The sequence below is a fragment of the Nematolebias whitei genome, chromosome 13 (assembly GCF_014905685.2).
Source record: "Nematolebias whitei isolate Nwh7 chromosome 13, NemWhi1, whole genome shotgun sequence".
In the NCBI taxonomy this organism is placed as follows: Eukaryota; Metazoa; Chordata; class Actinopteri; order Cyprinodontiformes; family Rivulidae; genus Nematolebias; species Nematolebias whitei.
In genome coordinates, this window is record NC_056510.1 from 21,793,290 (window position 1) to 21,807,572 (window position 14,283).

At 39.8% G+C, this 14,283-nt stretch overlaps 1 protein-coding gene across 3 annotated transcripts in view; it reads right to left on the bottom strand.

Annotated features, from left to right (window-relative positions):
* The window catches only part of LOC119419630 (disintegrin and metalloproteinase domain-containing protein 23), a 30,998-nt gene extending 16,961 nt beyond the window's left edge, over positions 1-14,037 (bottom strand). For all 3 annotated transcript variants that reach the window (XM_037686984.1, XM_037686985.1, XM_037686986.1), the window contains exons 1-10: positions 13,767-14,037; positions 13,051-13,265; positions 12,853-12,929; positions 7,475-7,538; positions 6,771-6,853; positions 6,611-6,674; positions 1,785-1,857; positions 1,599-1,666; positions 1,368-1,433; positions 225-293 (exon numbers count right to left, since the gene is read on the bottom strand). In XM_037686984.1, coding sequence (XP_037542912.1) covers positions 225-293; positions 1,368-1,433; positions 1,599-1,666; positions 1,785-1,857; positions 6,611-6,674; positions 6,771-6,853; positions 7,475-7,538; positions 12,853-12,929; positions 13,051-13,265; positions 13,767-13,842 — 855 coding nt within the window. In that variant the 5' untranslated portion in view covers positions 13,843-14,037. The remainder of the gene's footprint in view (positions 1-224; positions 294-1,367; positions 1,434-1,598; positions 1,667-1,784; positions 1,858-6,610; positions 6,675-6,770; positions 6,854-7,474; positions 7,539-12,852; positions 12,930-13,050; positions 13,266-13,766) is intronic.
* Positions 14,038-14,283: the final 246 nt, after the last annotated feature.

Here is a 14,283-nt window from a genome sequence, read left to right on the forward strand (position 1 = left end):
GAGAAAGTGAGAAAACGACAGGTGCACTGAGGTGGACATTTGAAGGGATGCAGGACTTTTGGAGCCGGGGGTGGGCGGAGATAACAAGAACACGATAAAGCAGAACCTCATCCTGCTTGTGACATCATGTTGGAAGAACTTGTCTGATGACAAAGTAAAGGTCTAAAATTTTATAGGTGACCTTTAACATGCAGTTTTAGTAGAATAACAAAAAATGTACTCACACCATCCACAAGGTTCACCACCGACTTAGCAAAATTTCTTGTGTGCTGCTTGTTTTTGTGTCGTTTGTACTGCAGGTAGGAAAAAAAACAAGGTAAAAAAGGTTAACAGAGATGAACGAGCCTGTGCATGTCTTCATGATGCTCACCTGACGTGCATCATGAGAAGCTGTTTAACTACACTGCTCCCTCTTGTGGGGAAAAAAACAAGACTGAAATATTAATGAGATGCACCGCATTTCATGACATTTAATCTTTATTAACATTTCCTGTCGCAGGCCAGTTAGGATCACTGCTTTCAGACTGGGAACTGTTAAAGAAATGGTCTTATGTAGCTTACATTACTGATTTTTATTTCCTCATATTTTCAATAGATGTTTGCTTTTTCAGACTTCTTGTGTTCCCTTTAAAATGTTTTACTTGGTTCAGATGTCTCAGGAGCTGAACAGGTTTCTTCCTGTACGATTATAAAATTGTGTCTCTTCTTGTTCTTTGCTAATTATTTATCTGTTCTGCTGAATACCTTTATAAAAGTTCAAGATTGTTGTGATTGGTTAAAAAAAAAATCAATGAGATATTTTCCCATCCCAGAAGGACGACTGACGGATTATTTTACAGCGACGACAAAATGCTGTTAACACTAGTTTGTCTGTTAGCAAAATATCTAGTGAATCAGTGGACAGATTTGAATGAAACTTTCTGCAAATAAACTTTGACCTTTCATCTACAAGTGACTAACTTCCACCAGATTCAAGATGACTACCACAGCTAACTGACTTTAGCAAACACAAAAAATGGCTATAATTCACACAATTTTAGAGATACTGAGCTAAAGTTTGGTGTGTTGGTAACAGAGCTGTCCTTATCACATATTGTACACCATGAGCTAACGGATCACTCCAGCTCTTTGTTTAAAACCTTCGCATGCAAGTCAGTGGAAATGTTAAGTTTCACAATAACATATTTTTAGTGGCACATTTTTTGCACATTTTGTTTGCTTCTAAGAATCAAAAAGTGCCTTCTTCCATGAATGTTATGACTGGTCAGCATGTGTATACTTGTGATTTATATTGTAGATCAACAGTTAAAGACAATAAAATATGTTAGAACAGACATTCAAGTGGTTGCATACAGAGGAACACACACCATACTGTGGTCTGTGACAATCATGACTTCCAAATACTTCGTCTCCTCAAATACGCTGCGGGGCATCTGCAAAACAAAACGGCAATGACGTGGAAATTGAAAACATATCATTTGAGGGCACAGCCCTACCACTGCTTCAACCAGTTGCAGATGAAATTCATGAGTAAGCACGAGGGAGGGTGAAGCAACAGTGTTGCATAAATTCAGAGGGAGGTTACGATGGAGACCTACTGCTCGCTTTTTCCTGCGCTTCAGCCAGGAGAGCTCATCGAGTTCTGAGAGCAGCTGTTCGTCATCCTCTGCAAATACACACACACACACACAGAGAAACTTTTCAACACGTTAAAGAACAGGCTCCGAGTCACAGGGTGTGGAGGTTGTAAGAGTTATGTAGGACAGCATTAATTCAGAGTTTACCGTGCTCCTCTGAATCATTGTTCAACAGAGTGGAAGCTCCTCTTCTTAGCTTGTGAGGCCTTGCAGCTGTATCCTGCAGGAGGGAAACATGCTAAAAGCTCAGAGCTAAACTTGAACAAGCAGGAAAAGACAGAGTTTTACAGCACATCATTAAAATGATCAGCGCGAGAGATCAATATTTTTTTTAGAAACAATACATAATAAAAAGCAAAAAAAATTTAAATTATTGTGAATAACATATATTAAGAACATTGATAATAACACTAGATTAACTGATACTGGAACAGGATTATGTTGCACAACCCAACTCCAAGAGTGTGTAAAATGTAAATAAAAAGGAAATCCAATGATTTTCATATCTACATATCTAACAAAGCCATCATTTATTTGCAATGATACAAAGTAAAGATATCAAACATCGTATTATTTTTAGGAAAAAATAAAGTGATGTTGAATTTTCTGGCAGCAGCACATCTAAAACAATTGGGACAGGGGCAACACAAGGATGTAAAAGTAAATGGTATGAATCAGAAACATCGGGCGGAGCATTGTGCAACTTTTCAGGTTAATTGGCAACAGGTGAATTAAGAGGACTGGGTACAAAAAGAGCCTTTTAGAAAGGCTGAATCTATCAGAATAAAAGATGGACAGAGGTTCACTAGTTTCCAAACGCACTGCAGGCCACAAAGACTGTCTATAAATAGATAAACAATTTCAGAATCAGGTTAATCAATGGAAATTTAGAAAGATTTTAAATATTCCATTATCTAAAAATCATAATATTGTCAAAAGGTAAGAAACCTCTGTGCTCAAAGGACAAGACTGAACGTCAGTATAGGATGCTGGTCATCTTTGTCAACTCTGGCAGTACTGTAGTAAAAACAGGCCTCATTCTGTGATGGACATGACTGCATGGGCTCAGGAACACTTCCACACATCAGTATCTGTAAACACAGTTCATCCATCCACTAGCTAAAGCTCTATCATGCAAAGAAGAACCATATGTGAGCACTATTCAAAAGAGGAGCCAATCGGCCTGTTATCAGCACACAGTTCAAAAGCTTCCCTTCCTGATGGTACATTTGTGCCTCTGACCTATGCAACTTACACACCTTGAAAGGCACAATCAACGCCGAAAAGAGCGTATAGTTTTTAAAACAATCTATGCTCCCATCCAGATGTTTATCTCTTTCAGGGAAAGCCTTGCCCATTTCTGCAAGGCAATGCTAAGCTGCCCACTTCTTCCATTACAGCAGCATGGCTTCATAGCACGAGTCCAGGTTTCTGTTTCAATGAGCTAAAATAAATTAATAATTGTGTCACACTATTACTGGGCAGCTAATATCAGAGCTCTACTATTCTGGTTGGGTAAGATAAGATAAGATACTTTGTAAGATAAGATAAGATAAGAAAAGATAAGATAAGATAAGTGGCTTTGGAGAGGGCCTCAATTAGATCCAGCTCCCCCTCTGCATTACTCTGCTCTTGCCTGCCCTTTAAACAATAAATATCAACCTACACTTCTAACCCAATTGTGACCTGGATGTTGAAGATTTGGAATCAGTTCAGGAGGGCATGTAACTCTACAGAGTTACTGTTTCTGGCACCTGTGTCAAATAATCATGTGTTTGCTCCCTCAGTAGATGATACAGCTTTTGATGCTTGGTTCTTGAGGGGAGTGCATTCATTGTGTGATCTCTATGTTGATGGTAGAATTGCCTCTTTTGAGCAGCTGGTACAGAAGTTGAATATTTACAAGTCACAGTATTTAAGATATTTGAAATTGAGGCATTTTGTGAGGTCTAACGCTGATCGTTTTCCTTTGTACCCCTCTAAACATTTTGTAGTTAAGATTTTGGAATGCAGGTCTGATACGAAGGGGGCCCTTAGCGAAATTTATATACTACTCAGTTCATACCATGAATCCCAGTTTGGACTCCCTTAAACTGAAATGGGAAACAGACTTAGAGGAATCTATATCAGACACAATCTGGAGAAGGATCATTAAGAATATTTACTCATCCTCAATCTTCCTGAGACATGCTGTAATTCAATTCAAGATGGTGCACCGTCTGCACAGGTCCAAAGACGAGCTGTCCAAGATCAAAGCCAACCTGGACCCTGCATGTAATCATTGTAAATAAACTCCAGCTACACTCTTGCAAACATTCTGGACCTGTCCCAAACTGTGGACCTTTTGGCAATTATTTTTGACACCTTCTCTGTAATATGTGGGAAAACTGTACCCAAAGAACCATTCATTTCACTGTTTGGGCTGGTCCCTGTGGATACATTCTTCTGCAAGTATGAGAAGGATGTGATTGCTTTTGGCTCTCTTCTGGCCAGGAGGCTAATTTTGTGCAATTGGAAGGACCCACTCCCCCCAGCATATGAACACTGGATAAGGGAAGTGATGTATTTGGAAAAAAAATCAAATATACCCTTAAAGACTCTGCAAAAATATTTTGGGACATTTGGCAGCCTTTCGTGTCATATATTGAAACTGAGTCATTACCTGTATAAAGACATTTACATTTGTGTGGTTTGATCCGGTGTGTTTATCTAAGTTCAAGTATTTATTTAAACATAGTTGTCTATTTTTTTTTTTAATTTATACTCAGCAGAGAGGTAATTTACCATAATATTAAGTTTTCAACAAATGGCATGACATTTTGAGAATGAGCCTGCTTTGTCTCTTGCAAAGAAGCTTGATACACTCACATTTATACAGTTTGACTGTAGTAGATTCCATACTTACTTAAAACCTCCTAAAGCACCTCTAAAAAACTCTAAATGTCTTATATGTGTGTTATATTTTAAGAGAAACAAAACAACAATTTTTTTTTTTAAATGCCAGGGCTGTATACTGTAAATGAGCTGTGATGATGCTGTAAGTAGGATTTGTTCATTCTAGATCAGATGCTTCTGTTTCCATCATCGAAGACACTCTGAACTCACCGTTGGTTCTTATTAATCATTAATCTTCCTAATTGTGACATTACTTCTCAGCAGATTTGTGGTCATACAATATAACTATATGACGTGGAACAAATGTCTGAGATCCAATTAAAGCACTTTGAGGAAGTTGTAACAAATAATGCAACGTGTCACACAAAGCAAGTGTCTTTTAACATCAAGTGAAATTAAGAAAATAGTGATAATACTTTTGATTACAACTATACAACCCTACAAATACATCCATTATACAGCATCTATCTAGTATGAAAGAGTTTGAGTAAAGCTTCATCACTATTCAATCAAAAGTAGCTTCAGATGCAAACAATATGCAGTCATTAGGTACGTTTTTCTCAAAGAGCAGCTGGAAGATCTGAAGAACCACATGACCGTAAGATGGATAATAAAACCCAGGGAGCTGCAAAAAACTACAACTGCAGGATTCTTGTTTATTCCATGCATCACCAGATCCAAAATATCTGACAGTGGATCAAATTTGGTTTAAGAATAGTTCATCTTTTTCAAAGTGAGAAAGAGGTTGTTCAAAGAACTATCTACAACAGGTAAGATAGTAATTGCTCTCAAGCCTTCACAAAATCCATTAACCTACAAACACACAAATGGTTTGGACTCGGTCAGTTTTACAGAGATTGACTCAAAATATGGTGAGGTAGTAGCTGAGACTGATCTTTATCTTTTTTCATAGTGCTAATAAATTAAATATTTGTTAAATTTTGTCTTTAATTTTTTAAAGACACCTCTGTTCGTCTGTTAGCAAAATATCTCATAAACACTGGACAAATTTTAATGATGTTTTCATGACATAATCATTGGTTGTATATCTGTAACTGATTAACTGCTATAACTAACACAAGTCAATATGGCTGCCGCAGCCAACTCAATTTAGTAAACATACAGTTAGCTATAACTTGGTCAATTTTACATTCATTGTGCTAAAATTTGGTGTGGTAGTAGCTGAGAGTCATTCACTGCACATACTCCAAGTGCTACTGATTGTGCAAGATGTTTGCTTAAAACTTCAGCATTCACTGTTTGTCTGTTACAAACTATCTCATGAACGAGTGAATGAATGCTGATGAAATTCTGAGAAAGTAAAGATTGGATTCAGATCTAAAATTATTTAACTTTTGGAGCCAGCACACTTCAAGATGGCCACCACAGCTCATTAAAATTAGCCAACACAAAAATGGTTAAAAGTCAGGCAGTTTTACAGACACTGACACTTGGTGTGGTAGTAGCTGAGAGTCATTCACAGCACATACTTTGAGAGGTGCAGTATTGTATGACTAAAAGCTATTCAAATTCCTCATCATAAGATAAATCTCTGGCATGAAAGGCAACGGGTGATATGCATTCCTTTAAAGAATACCAGACCTTTAATTTAACCGTTATTCAGAAAAACACAAAAAATGAAACTGCACTGAAGTTGCGTCACGCTTTTTTGATCTTACAATTAAAACGGTGGACATGCAATAATAAAACTGTAACCTAATGTCTCGTTCCCACAGCTCATTAACTTGTGCTCATGAGAAATGAATATTATTTGCGCCCGTCTCCCCAGATGGTCTCTGCACCTCATAAATGAAGCTACTGCTGAGGTTTGATTTGACAAAAATGTCACCTCAAACCATAAAAGGGAAATAATCTAGAAAGAACCAGCCCAACCCGGTGTCATTCATCACAGTTCAACTCCATTCGCGTCAACATTTCACCTATTTCCTTTAAAAACACGAGTGTCCTCCCACAGATCAGGACATCCTCACCAAAATGTCAATTGTGATATGCGTCAGAGAGATATCGCAGGAAATTCCTCTGACATTTCCTGGTTGACTGGGAATGGAGTAACTCACGATTGAATGAGTCTGGTGTAAGGGCTCGATTAGATACACATGGAGTCCGTCGTCAAACATCCCGCTGGCAGGCGAGGGAGAAAGGAAAGAGAAAACCAAGTTAGTACGGATGGAGGGGTTTAAACTCAGAGCGGTGCGTTTGACTCTGCTGTTCACTTACTGCAAACCATTGCAGGTAGATAAGGCCGCATGGGAGTTATCGCTCCCCCTCACCTGGCCGTGGTAGTAACAGTGCTCACCGCCCTGTGGGGAAGAGGACGCAGCGTCAGGACAAAGCAGCTTCATCGGACATGGTCAAAGTGGCATCATAAAGAATCACATTTGAATTAAATTTAAACGTGTAACAGCTTGTGTTACAGATGTCATGCATCTGGAGTGCATTTCTGCAGGGGGTCTCATGGATGTGAAGTTACACTGCATCGCAACTCGGCACTATTTCAGCTGATCCCCTCCTTAGGTGAGCGCAGGCCACTTTCCTCACTACAGTATATATCTTTCTACGCTTCGCCCATCTCAGCCTGCACTGATACTGCAGAGTGCTTTCCTTTCCCTCGTCACGTGACCAGTTCCAGCAGGAGGCTGCAGCGGAGTGAAACCATGCTGATTCAGCTCCAGTACGCCCAGCTCTGTGCCTGAATCAGCAGCAGCAGGATCCAGCTTTGACCACCTTCTTCTACCCCTTCCCTTTGTTCTTTAAAACCATTCTCATCATTAGTCTAAAACATTGCTGTAAATTTGGGTTAGATTCGCCAAATAAAAGTAAAAAAAAAAAAAAAAAAAGATTTGCAAAAAAAACAGCGTTGCTCTGTTTTCTTAGGTTTATTCAAATCGTATTTATTTCTTGGGGAACAAAGTGAGCATTACCTTCGATAGAACAGGTTTCCCATCTTCATAGTGGATTTCAACATAATCTGAAGACAGCAGATCACTGATAAAAACAAACATGTGGTTTAGTAAAACAGTAAAAACACAGAGAGGGCCGGTCGGCTTGTCTTTGGTAAACTCTGACTCACAGTCTGCGTCAAGACTGGGAGTTTTCCAGTAATCGCTGCTTTGTTAGCAGTTTGAGCAAGGCCACTAACCTACACAAAAGTTCCCATCTCAAAAGTGCTGATTGCAACCCATCGAGGTAAATTATGATGCATGTGCTTGGATTACGATTTAACTCAGCTCCATAGATTTGGTCGGATGAGAAATCAGTGGAAGATTAAATTATTGTGACATGCTTAGACCTTGAGTTGCTTTGTTGTGTTTATGCGAACAAAAAGTAAAATTATCCAACAGCTTCTTCTTGAAATGTCCCAAATTGGACCAGTGGCTGAGGAACGTGACAAATACAGGAACAGAAACGAGTAACACAAACTGAGAGCCGCCCGTGAGACCTAACATGATAACATGATAAATGATGAGGCCTCACCTTGAACACAACCCTCCCATCATTTCCTGCTGAGTCAGCATTCCTCACCGTTACGCCCAGTCTGTTAGCCGACTTCAGAAGACAGCACATTCTGCCATAATGGTGCTTTTCTCTCTTTATTTTTTGTTTTTTTTGTTTTCCTGGGTATAACCTTGAAAAGCAACAACGCCCTCCTCTCTGCGGGCATGTGTGGTTGCAGCACGAACACAAAAAAGAAGCAGAGCGACAGTTTTTGAGAGATGCTCAGCAGCATGCGAGCAGGAAGCGAACCATTATGAGTCGAGGAGCATCTCGGAGGTACTCCTGAGTGTGGAGCTATTTTTAGCTTTACAGATGAAGCAGGACCTAGATGAGTGGGCCATGCCACGGTGTCTTGGTGTCTCTGCGGATGTGTGTGTGCAGTACATGGAGGGATAGAGCATGAGCACCCTGAGGTCTGGATCTGCTTGAACGTCTGAAAAAGCTGTGATGGTACTTGGAGGCTATGAGAAGGGAGTCCGGCCTCGAGGTATCTCCGTCAACAGGGGGACTTTGAATGCAGCAGTGTTAGCAGAGGTGGCTCTGGGAAGCAGCAAAGAAAGAAAACCACAGGAGGTTCACCATCTGGTGCCAGATCAGATGAAGTCCTGTAGCGACACTCAAAGCTGCCCTGCTGCTCACAGACAGCAACAATCTGGGCTCTGAGTCTTCATGAAAAGGAACATTGAAGTGAGGTTGTGGGGAAAGGTTAATTAAGATCTTGCATTACTTACTGTTAGCTCTTTGAACAACCAGTTTGGAGGAGTAAAGTTTACTTCTGACCACACTGACGAGCTAACGTAGCTGAAGAAGGGCCAAGACCAAAGAGGATTCCTGCTGCCTTAAAACCAGCGTTAATCTAAAAACATTTCATAGCAATTTATGTAAACAGTAGTTTATAAACCTTTAGATTGCCACCAGTTTCTTTTTCCCTTTTTCACCACTTGCTCTCGTGCAAGACGGACGCCTTTCTTCCCTTTCCCGTCCTCCTCCTGCTTTTTTGCTCTCTGTCTTGTGTATCCGAGCTCCTATTTACACATCTTCCGAAACGTTCCCGGGATATGTGTAAACTGAGAAAACTGTCTATTGCAGCCCCCCACCTCCGCCGCCTATGCGAAAGCTTATCAGAAACTGTACCGACTGACACCAACATCTTATCAGAACCACGGCCTATCTGGAAGTGCTTCATGGACAAATCTCACCGTCTTGCCGTCAAATTCATATGTAATGTGTGTGTTTATAAATGTACTTGCTGGTAAAAAAAATTATGTCTTAAATCGTGTCCTGATAAGGACAAGGTGTGAAGAGATCTTTTTTGTAATACCACTATCCTCTCCTCATGGCTTTTCCAATCTAAAAAGAATAAGAAGTTGCGCTCCAGTAGCAGCAGCAACGTGCACTCCGCTCATCTTTCGGACGACTGTATGAACATAATCTCACTGAATTTCAGTACAATGATAATTAAGCTTATTCTGATTCTGAGTTTGACGTAATATGGTTATTTATAACTTTTCTTTGTGAGATTTCCTGTTTTGTTTTGTTTTTGGAGGGTAGTTGTTCTAGGTGTTGTGTCAAAAAAAAGCTCCCGGGCTAGAAGTGCTCTGCTTGGCTGTTACCAGGTGCTGGTGTAAAAAAAAAAAAGGCTGATGACTGCGTTAATTCATCAAACTCAAAAATCTTATGGTGCAGCATGCACTCCAGCAGGAATTGACCTTTTTACAGCTACTAATGCGCATGTGAAAAATCGGGCACCACATGCTCAAAAAGGCATTCACCTCTAGTGTTTTTGTCCTTTACACCTGCTTTTTATTGAATTTTGTATAGAAACATAATTACATATTTGTTTTATTGGTATTTAACAATCCTGCTACCTGGAAAGGAAGATGACTGTTTATTTCTCATGGTGTTTAGTTTCTGTATTTTCCATGTATTTAGTTTACTCCTGTGTTTCCAGCCACGCTCAGTATTTCCCCAGTTCGTCTCTGCTCCTCAGTCCTGCCACGCCCACTCACACCTGCACCCTGTCTCATTAGGCGCAGCTGTTCTCCATCTTCTCAGTCCATATGATCCTTCTCTTTCTCATTTCTCAACATCCGAGCATTATGCTTTTCATATAAATTCCTCTGTGTCTTTGTGTGACTCTCCATGCCTTCCTGTACATACCATGAACTCTGGAAGTTTGTCACATCACCAGATTTATGTTTTGTTTATAATAAAGTTTAGTTTTATTTTTAAATACCTTGTGTCAGTTTGAATTCTTGGATCGAACATGCCACTTCATTTTTAACCGGGCGTTGGCTCATCAGTCTGGTCAGGATTAACTTTATTTGTCCAAACTGAGGCTGTTCAAAGAACTATTTACCTTATTTTTCAGACTATAAGGTGCAATTAAAATCCTTTAATTTTCTCAAAAATTGACAATGAGCCTTATAATCAGGTGCGCGTTATGTATTAATTCTGACTGTGCTTACTGACCTCGAACTGATTTTATGTGGTTGTTGTGAATGAGTTGAATAAAGTTTGACTTATCTGACTGTTTAGTTTCACTTAATGCACCTTATGTATGAAAACAGACCCGTTCATTGATATTGCGCCTTATAATCTGAAAAATATGGTACAACAGGTAAGATACTAACAGTTCATAACATTTCCACCAAGCACCACTTCAAAGTATCTGAACAATCCCTATGGGAATGTTTTAAAGAAAGGTCAACAGCGAAGCACTATTTTACCTGAACTGACCTTTAAGGCAAAATATATGAAAAATATTTAACAAAAACTTAACACAAATTATATATATATATATATATATATATATTTACTGATATTTAATCCCAATTACAGGAAGAGGTGAGCAGATAAAGAAGCAACCACTGGCAGCCTCTCTATATTTAGCTCCGAACTGTTGCAGATACAACACTAAGCAGAATTCAAACCGCTGTTCTCACAAAAAAAAAAAACAAAAAAAAACAGGCATCTTGCAGATAACACATGCAAACAGCTGGGAATCAAGGTCAAGCCTTTTTTTGTTGTTATTGTCTCTAGATGCTAAAACTATCTGCAGAATAACATTTGTTAAGCGGGATGTACTGTGTGGTCTAGTCCTCTGTTAGACCCTGGGAACAAGCTGAGAAAGTTGTATTTCTGCTCCTCCACAATGTGTGACCTCCAAATAAATACATTTAAAAAAAAGACAAGTTGCCTTTAAAATGGTTGTTTCATCAGAACGTGTAACCGAAGCTGTAAGATGTGATATTTAAGCTGTCCATTACAGCTTAAAAGGAACATTTTATAAGAAAACAAGGTTTAAAACTCCATAAAGTCATCTGAAATATGTGATCTGACAGGAACTCTGGAATAAATCAATATCATGGTGGACATGATGTCTGACCACAGAGCGGTTGTCTCTTTGCATGCCTATAAAGATGTCTCTGTGGATGCATGATGGAGAAGCAAAAACTGCTTGCAGCACAGCTCATGCACTGAGTTGCACATTCCTTCATTACATTATCATCAACTTTAGTCATACTAATTACTGAACTGACATATTAACACATCATCTACTGATGGACATCAGTTTAGTCTCCTTAGCTGTTCACCAAGTCTAACTCAATGCCCAAATTCAAACCTCTGTATCATGACACAAACATAATAGTATTTAGTATTTCTTATTATTTTCTTCCTTTTGAAGTCTTATTCAGTAATATATAATTCCAAAGTGCTTTAACTTTTACTACGTCATACATTTTGCAAAGCTGAACTACACTAAAACCAGTAAACATTTCCTTTTAATGTCTCAATATCTAATTTTTGCACCTGTTAAAAAAAAAAAAGTCAGTGTGATTACTGTGGCAGAAATCTTTTATGGGAGGATGCTCATCAATACTGACTTTCAGCAGATTTAAAATACCTACTTGCAGCTTTCAACGGTGTCCTTAACAGCAGAAACGATTCTGAATAATTAAAGAGTTTTTTGTGTCTCCGCTGATGTGTTTCCCATAAATGAAGCTCTGAAGCGGAGGAGCGGTCACCCCTGCTAGTATTCATGTGGCTGTGACTTTCGAACATTCTGAGTTGACTGTTTTGTTAATTCTCAAATACAAATGTTATATTAAAATGAGGATATGTTTCTTTCCTGCTTCACTGAAAGGCAGACGATTGTGTAATTGCCTGTATCTCTGTGCGTATGTTCAATTGGCTAGGTGTTAGCAAAATATCTCACGGATGACTAAATGTATCTTAAAGAAGCTCTCAGAAAATAATCACTGGACGTCACTGCCACAGCTTATCAACCTTAGCAAACACACAAATGACAAGAACGCAGTCATTTTTACAGATGAGCTAAAATTTGGCTTGGTAGTATCTGAGAATGGTCCCCATCACAAACTCTGAGCCCCATTAGATCTCATAAGATCTTTGCTTAAATATTTGGCATGCAGCAATGCTAGTTCCATTACTAAGAAGAGCTTTATTTTTTTTTTTATAAACAAAATGATTATGGTGTAAAACGAAAAGTAATTCTTGTTTACAGTGTGTCCTCTCTCAGCTTCCGTACTCTGCCAAATTTGCACACAATTTGAGCTCTCCATGGCTTCACAAGCAAAAAAGTGATTTTAGATATTCTGTTTCAAGGATTTGCACCAGATTCTAATAAAACCTTGTCAGTTTGACTCCTCTGTAACGTGATCCCGGCTCCTCAAAGAGATTAAAAGCACAAGTCTTCACTCGATGAGCAAAGAAGCAAAGATTTGTGTGAAAATAATCATTTGTAACACAGAGCACTACTGTATGAGATGAAGAAACTTACTTATTTAGTTTGAGATCCAGAACAAACATGGAGCCAAATGCTTCTAAATGGAAACTGACTTGGGCGAGGTGGACTGGCTGTAGGGGAGACAAGAGTCCAGTTTTAACATCATCCCACCGAGAGCTATTCATAGTTACAGTATAGAAGAAAGGACCTATTACAAAGGCCTAACAGTTTCTCCATCCTGGTTGAGCTTACCTGGTCTGAGGTGGCTTGGTTCTTGGCCCGAGTGCTGAGGTCATGGTAGGTGCTCTCTGAGTCCTCATTCAGGTAGTAGATGAGGCGTGAGGGGTACGTGATCACGTGCTCCTCTTGCTGGGTTGTGTTGTCTGTGGCAGGTGCTGCAGTCGCCTGTTGCTCCAGCAGTGCTTGTTCTGCGTCCCTCTCAACCTTGTCCTCGACTCCTTGTGAAACTGCAAAGAAATGTCCACCATAAAGAGATCAAACAAACAAATAAAGGAAACATGGTTAAGGTGTCTCCATCTTGATCACAGAGGAGATATTCTGTCAGAGCTCGGTTTCATATTAAATATGGCAATCTGGGAATTCTGGATGCAGAATTTCACTGATTTTTTTGTCTCTTTCTTTTTTTGTTGTTGCAGATTTAACTCTTTTAAATCCTATTAATTTAAACAGATTGACAAAAACCCTTAAACAGTTCCAGTACGTGTTCATTATAAGGTGGTAAACACCCCTATCTGTGTAGTATCTGAACAAAAGGTGCTGTAATCATGCAGCATCACGTTGGAGACACCACATTAAACTGAATAATTCCCTGGGATTTAAAAACGTGGACATTTAAGCTAACTCGGCACCATAAGGACACATTTTTATCCAAACAGAAACAAAGAAGTGACAAAAACCCCGACACGAGGTGAAATCACATCAAGCCCGTGCGCTGTTACAACACGTACCGGATGAGGCTAGTGATGGATGGAGCCCAGGCGAGAGGACGCTGGCGAGCAAAGTGGGCAGAAATATCAAATGCATGATTCATATTTGATAGCGGAGAGATCCAGATGTCCTCACAACAACAACGCTGTTAATGATGGCTCGCGGCCCATCGTGGCGCGGGAGGTGCCGTGTTGGGGTGGAGGTGGTGGGGAGGGAGAGGAAGGGAGGAAAGCTTTCTTCATGGATCCATCCAGGAGACTCTGGGCTCTGATGCTGCAGTGTAGCGACTCAGGAGGAGGAGGAGGAGGGGGAGGAGGAGGAGGAGGAGGAGGGGGAGCCAAAGGAAGGCGGTGGTCAGGCTGGAGCAGCTGACTCCTCCTCAGTGATGTTCCTCCTCACAGACAGACACAGAGGAAGAAATCAATCACACACCAGTAAATATCCTGTACCAAATAAAACAAAGGTCCTAAAAAAAATCCTGTCAGATCCATCCATCCATCTATCCATCCATCTATCCACCTGTCTAATCCATCCATC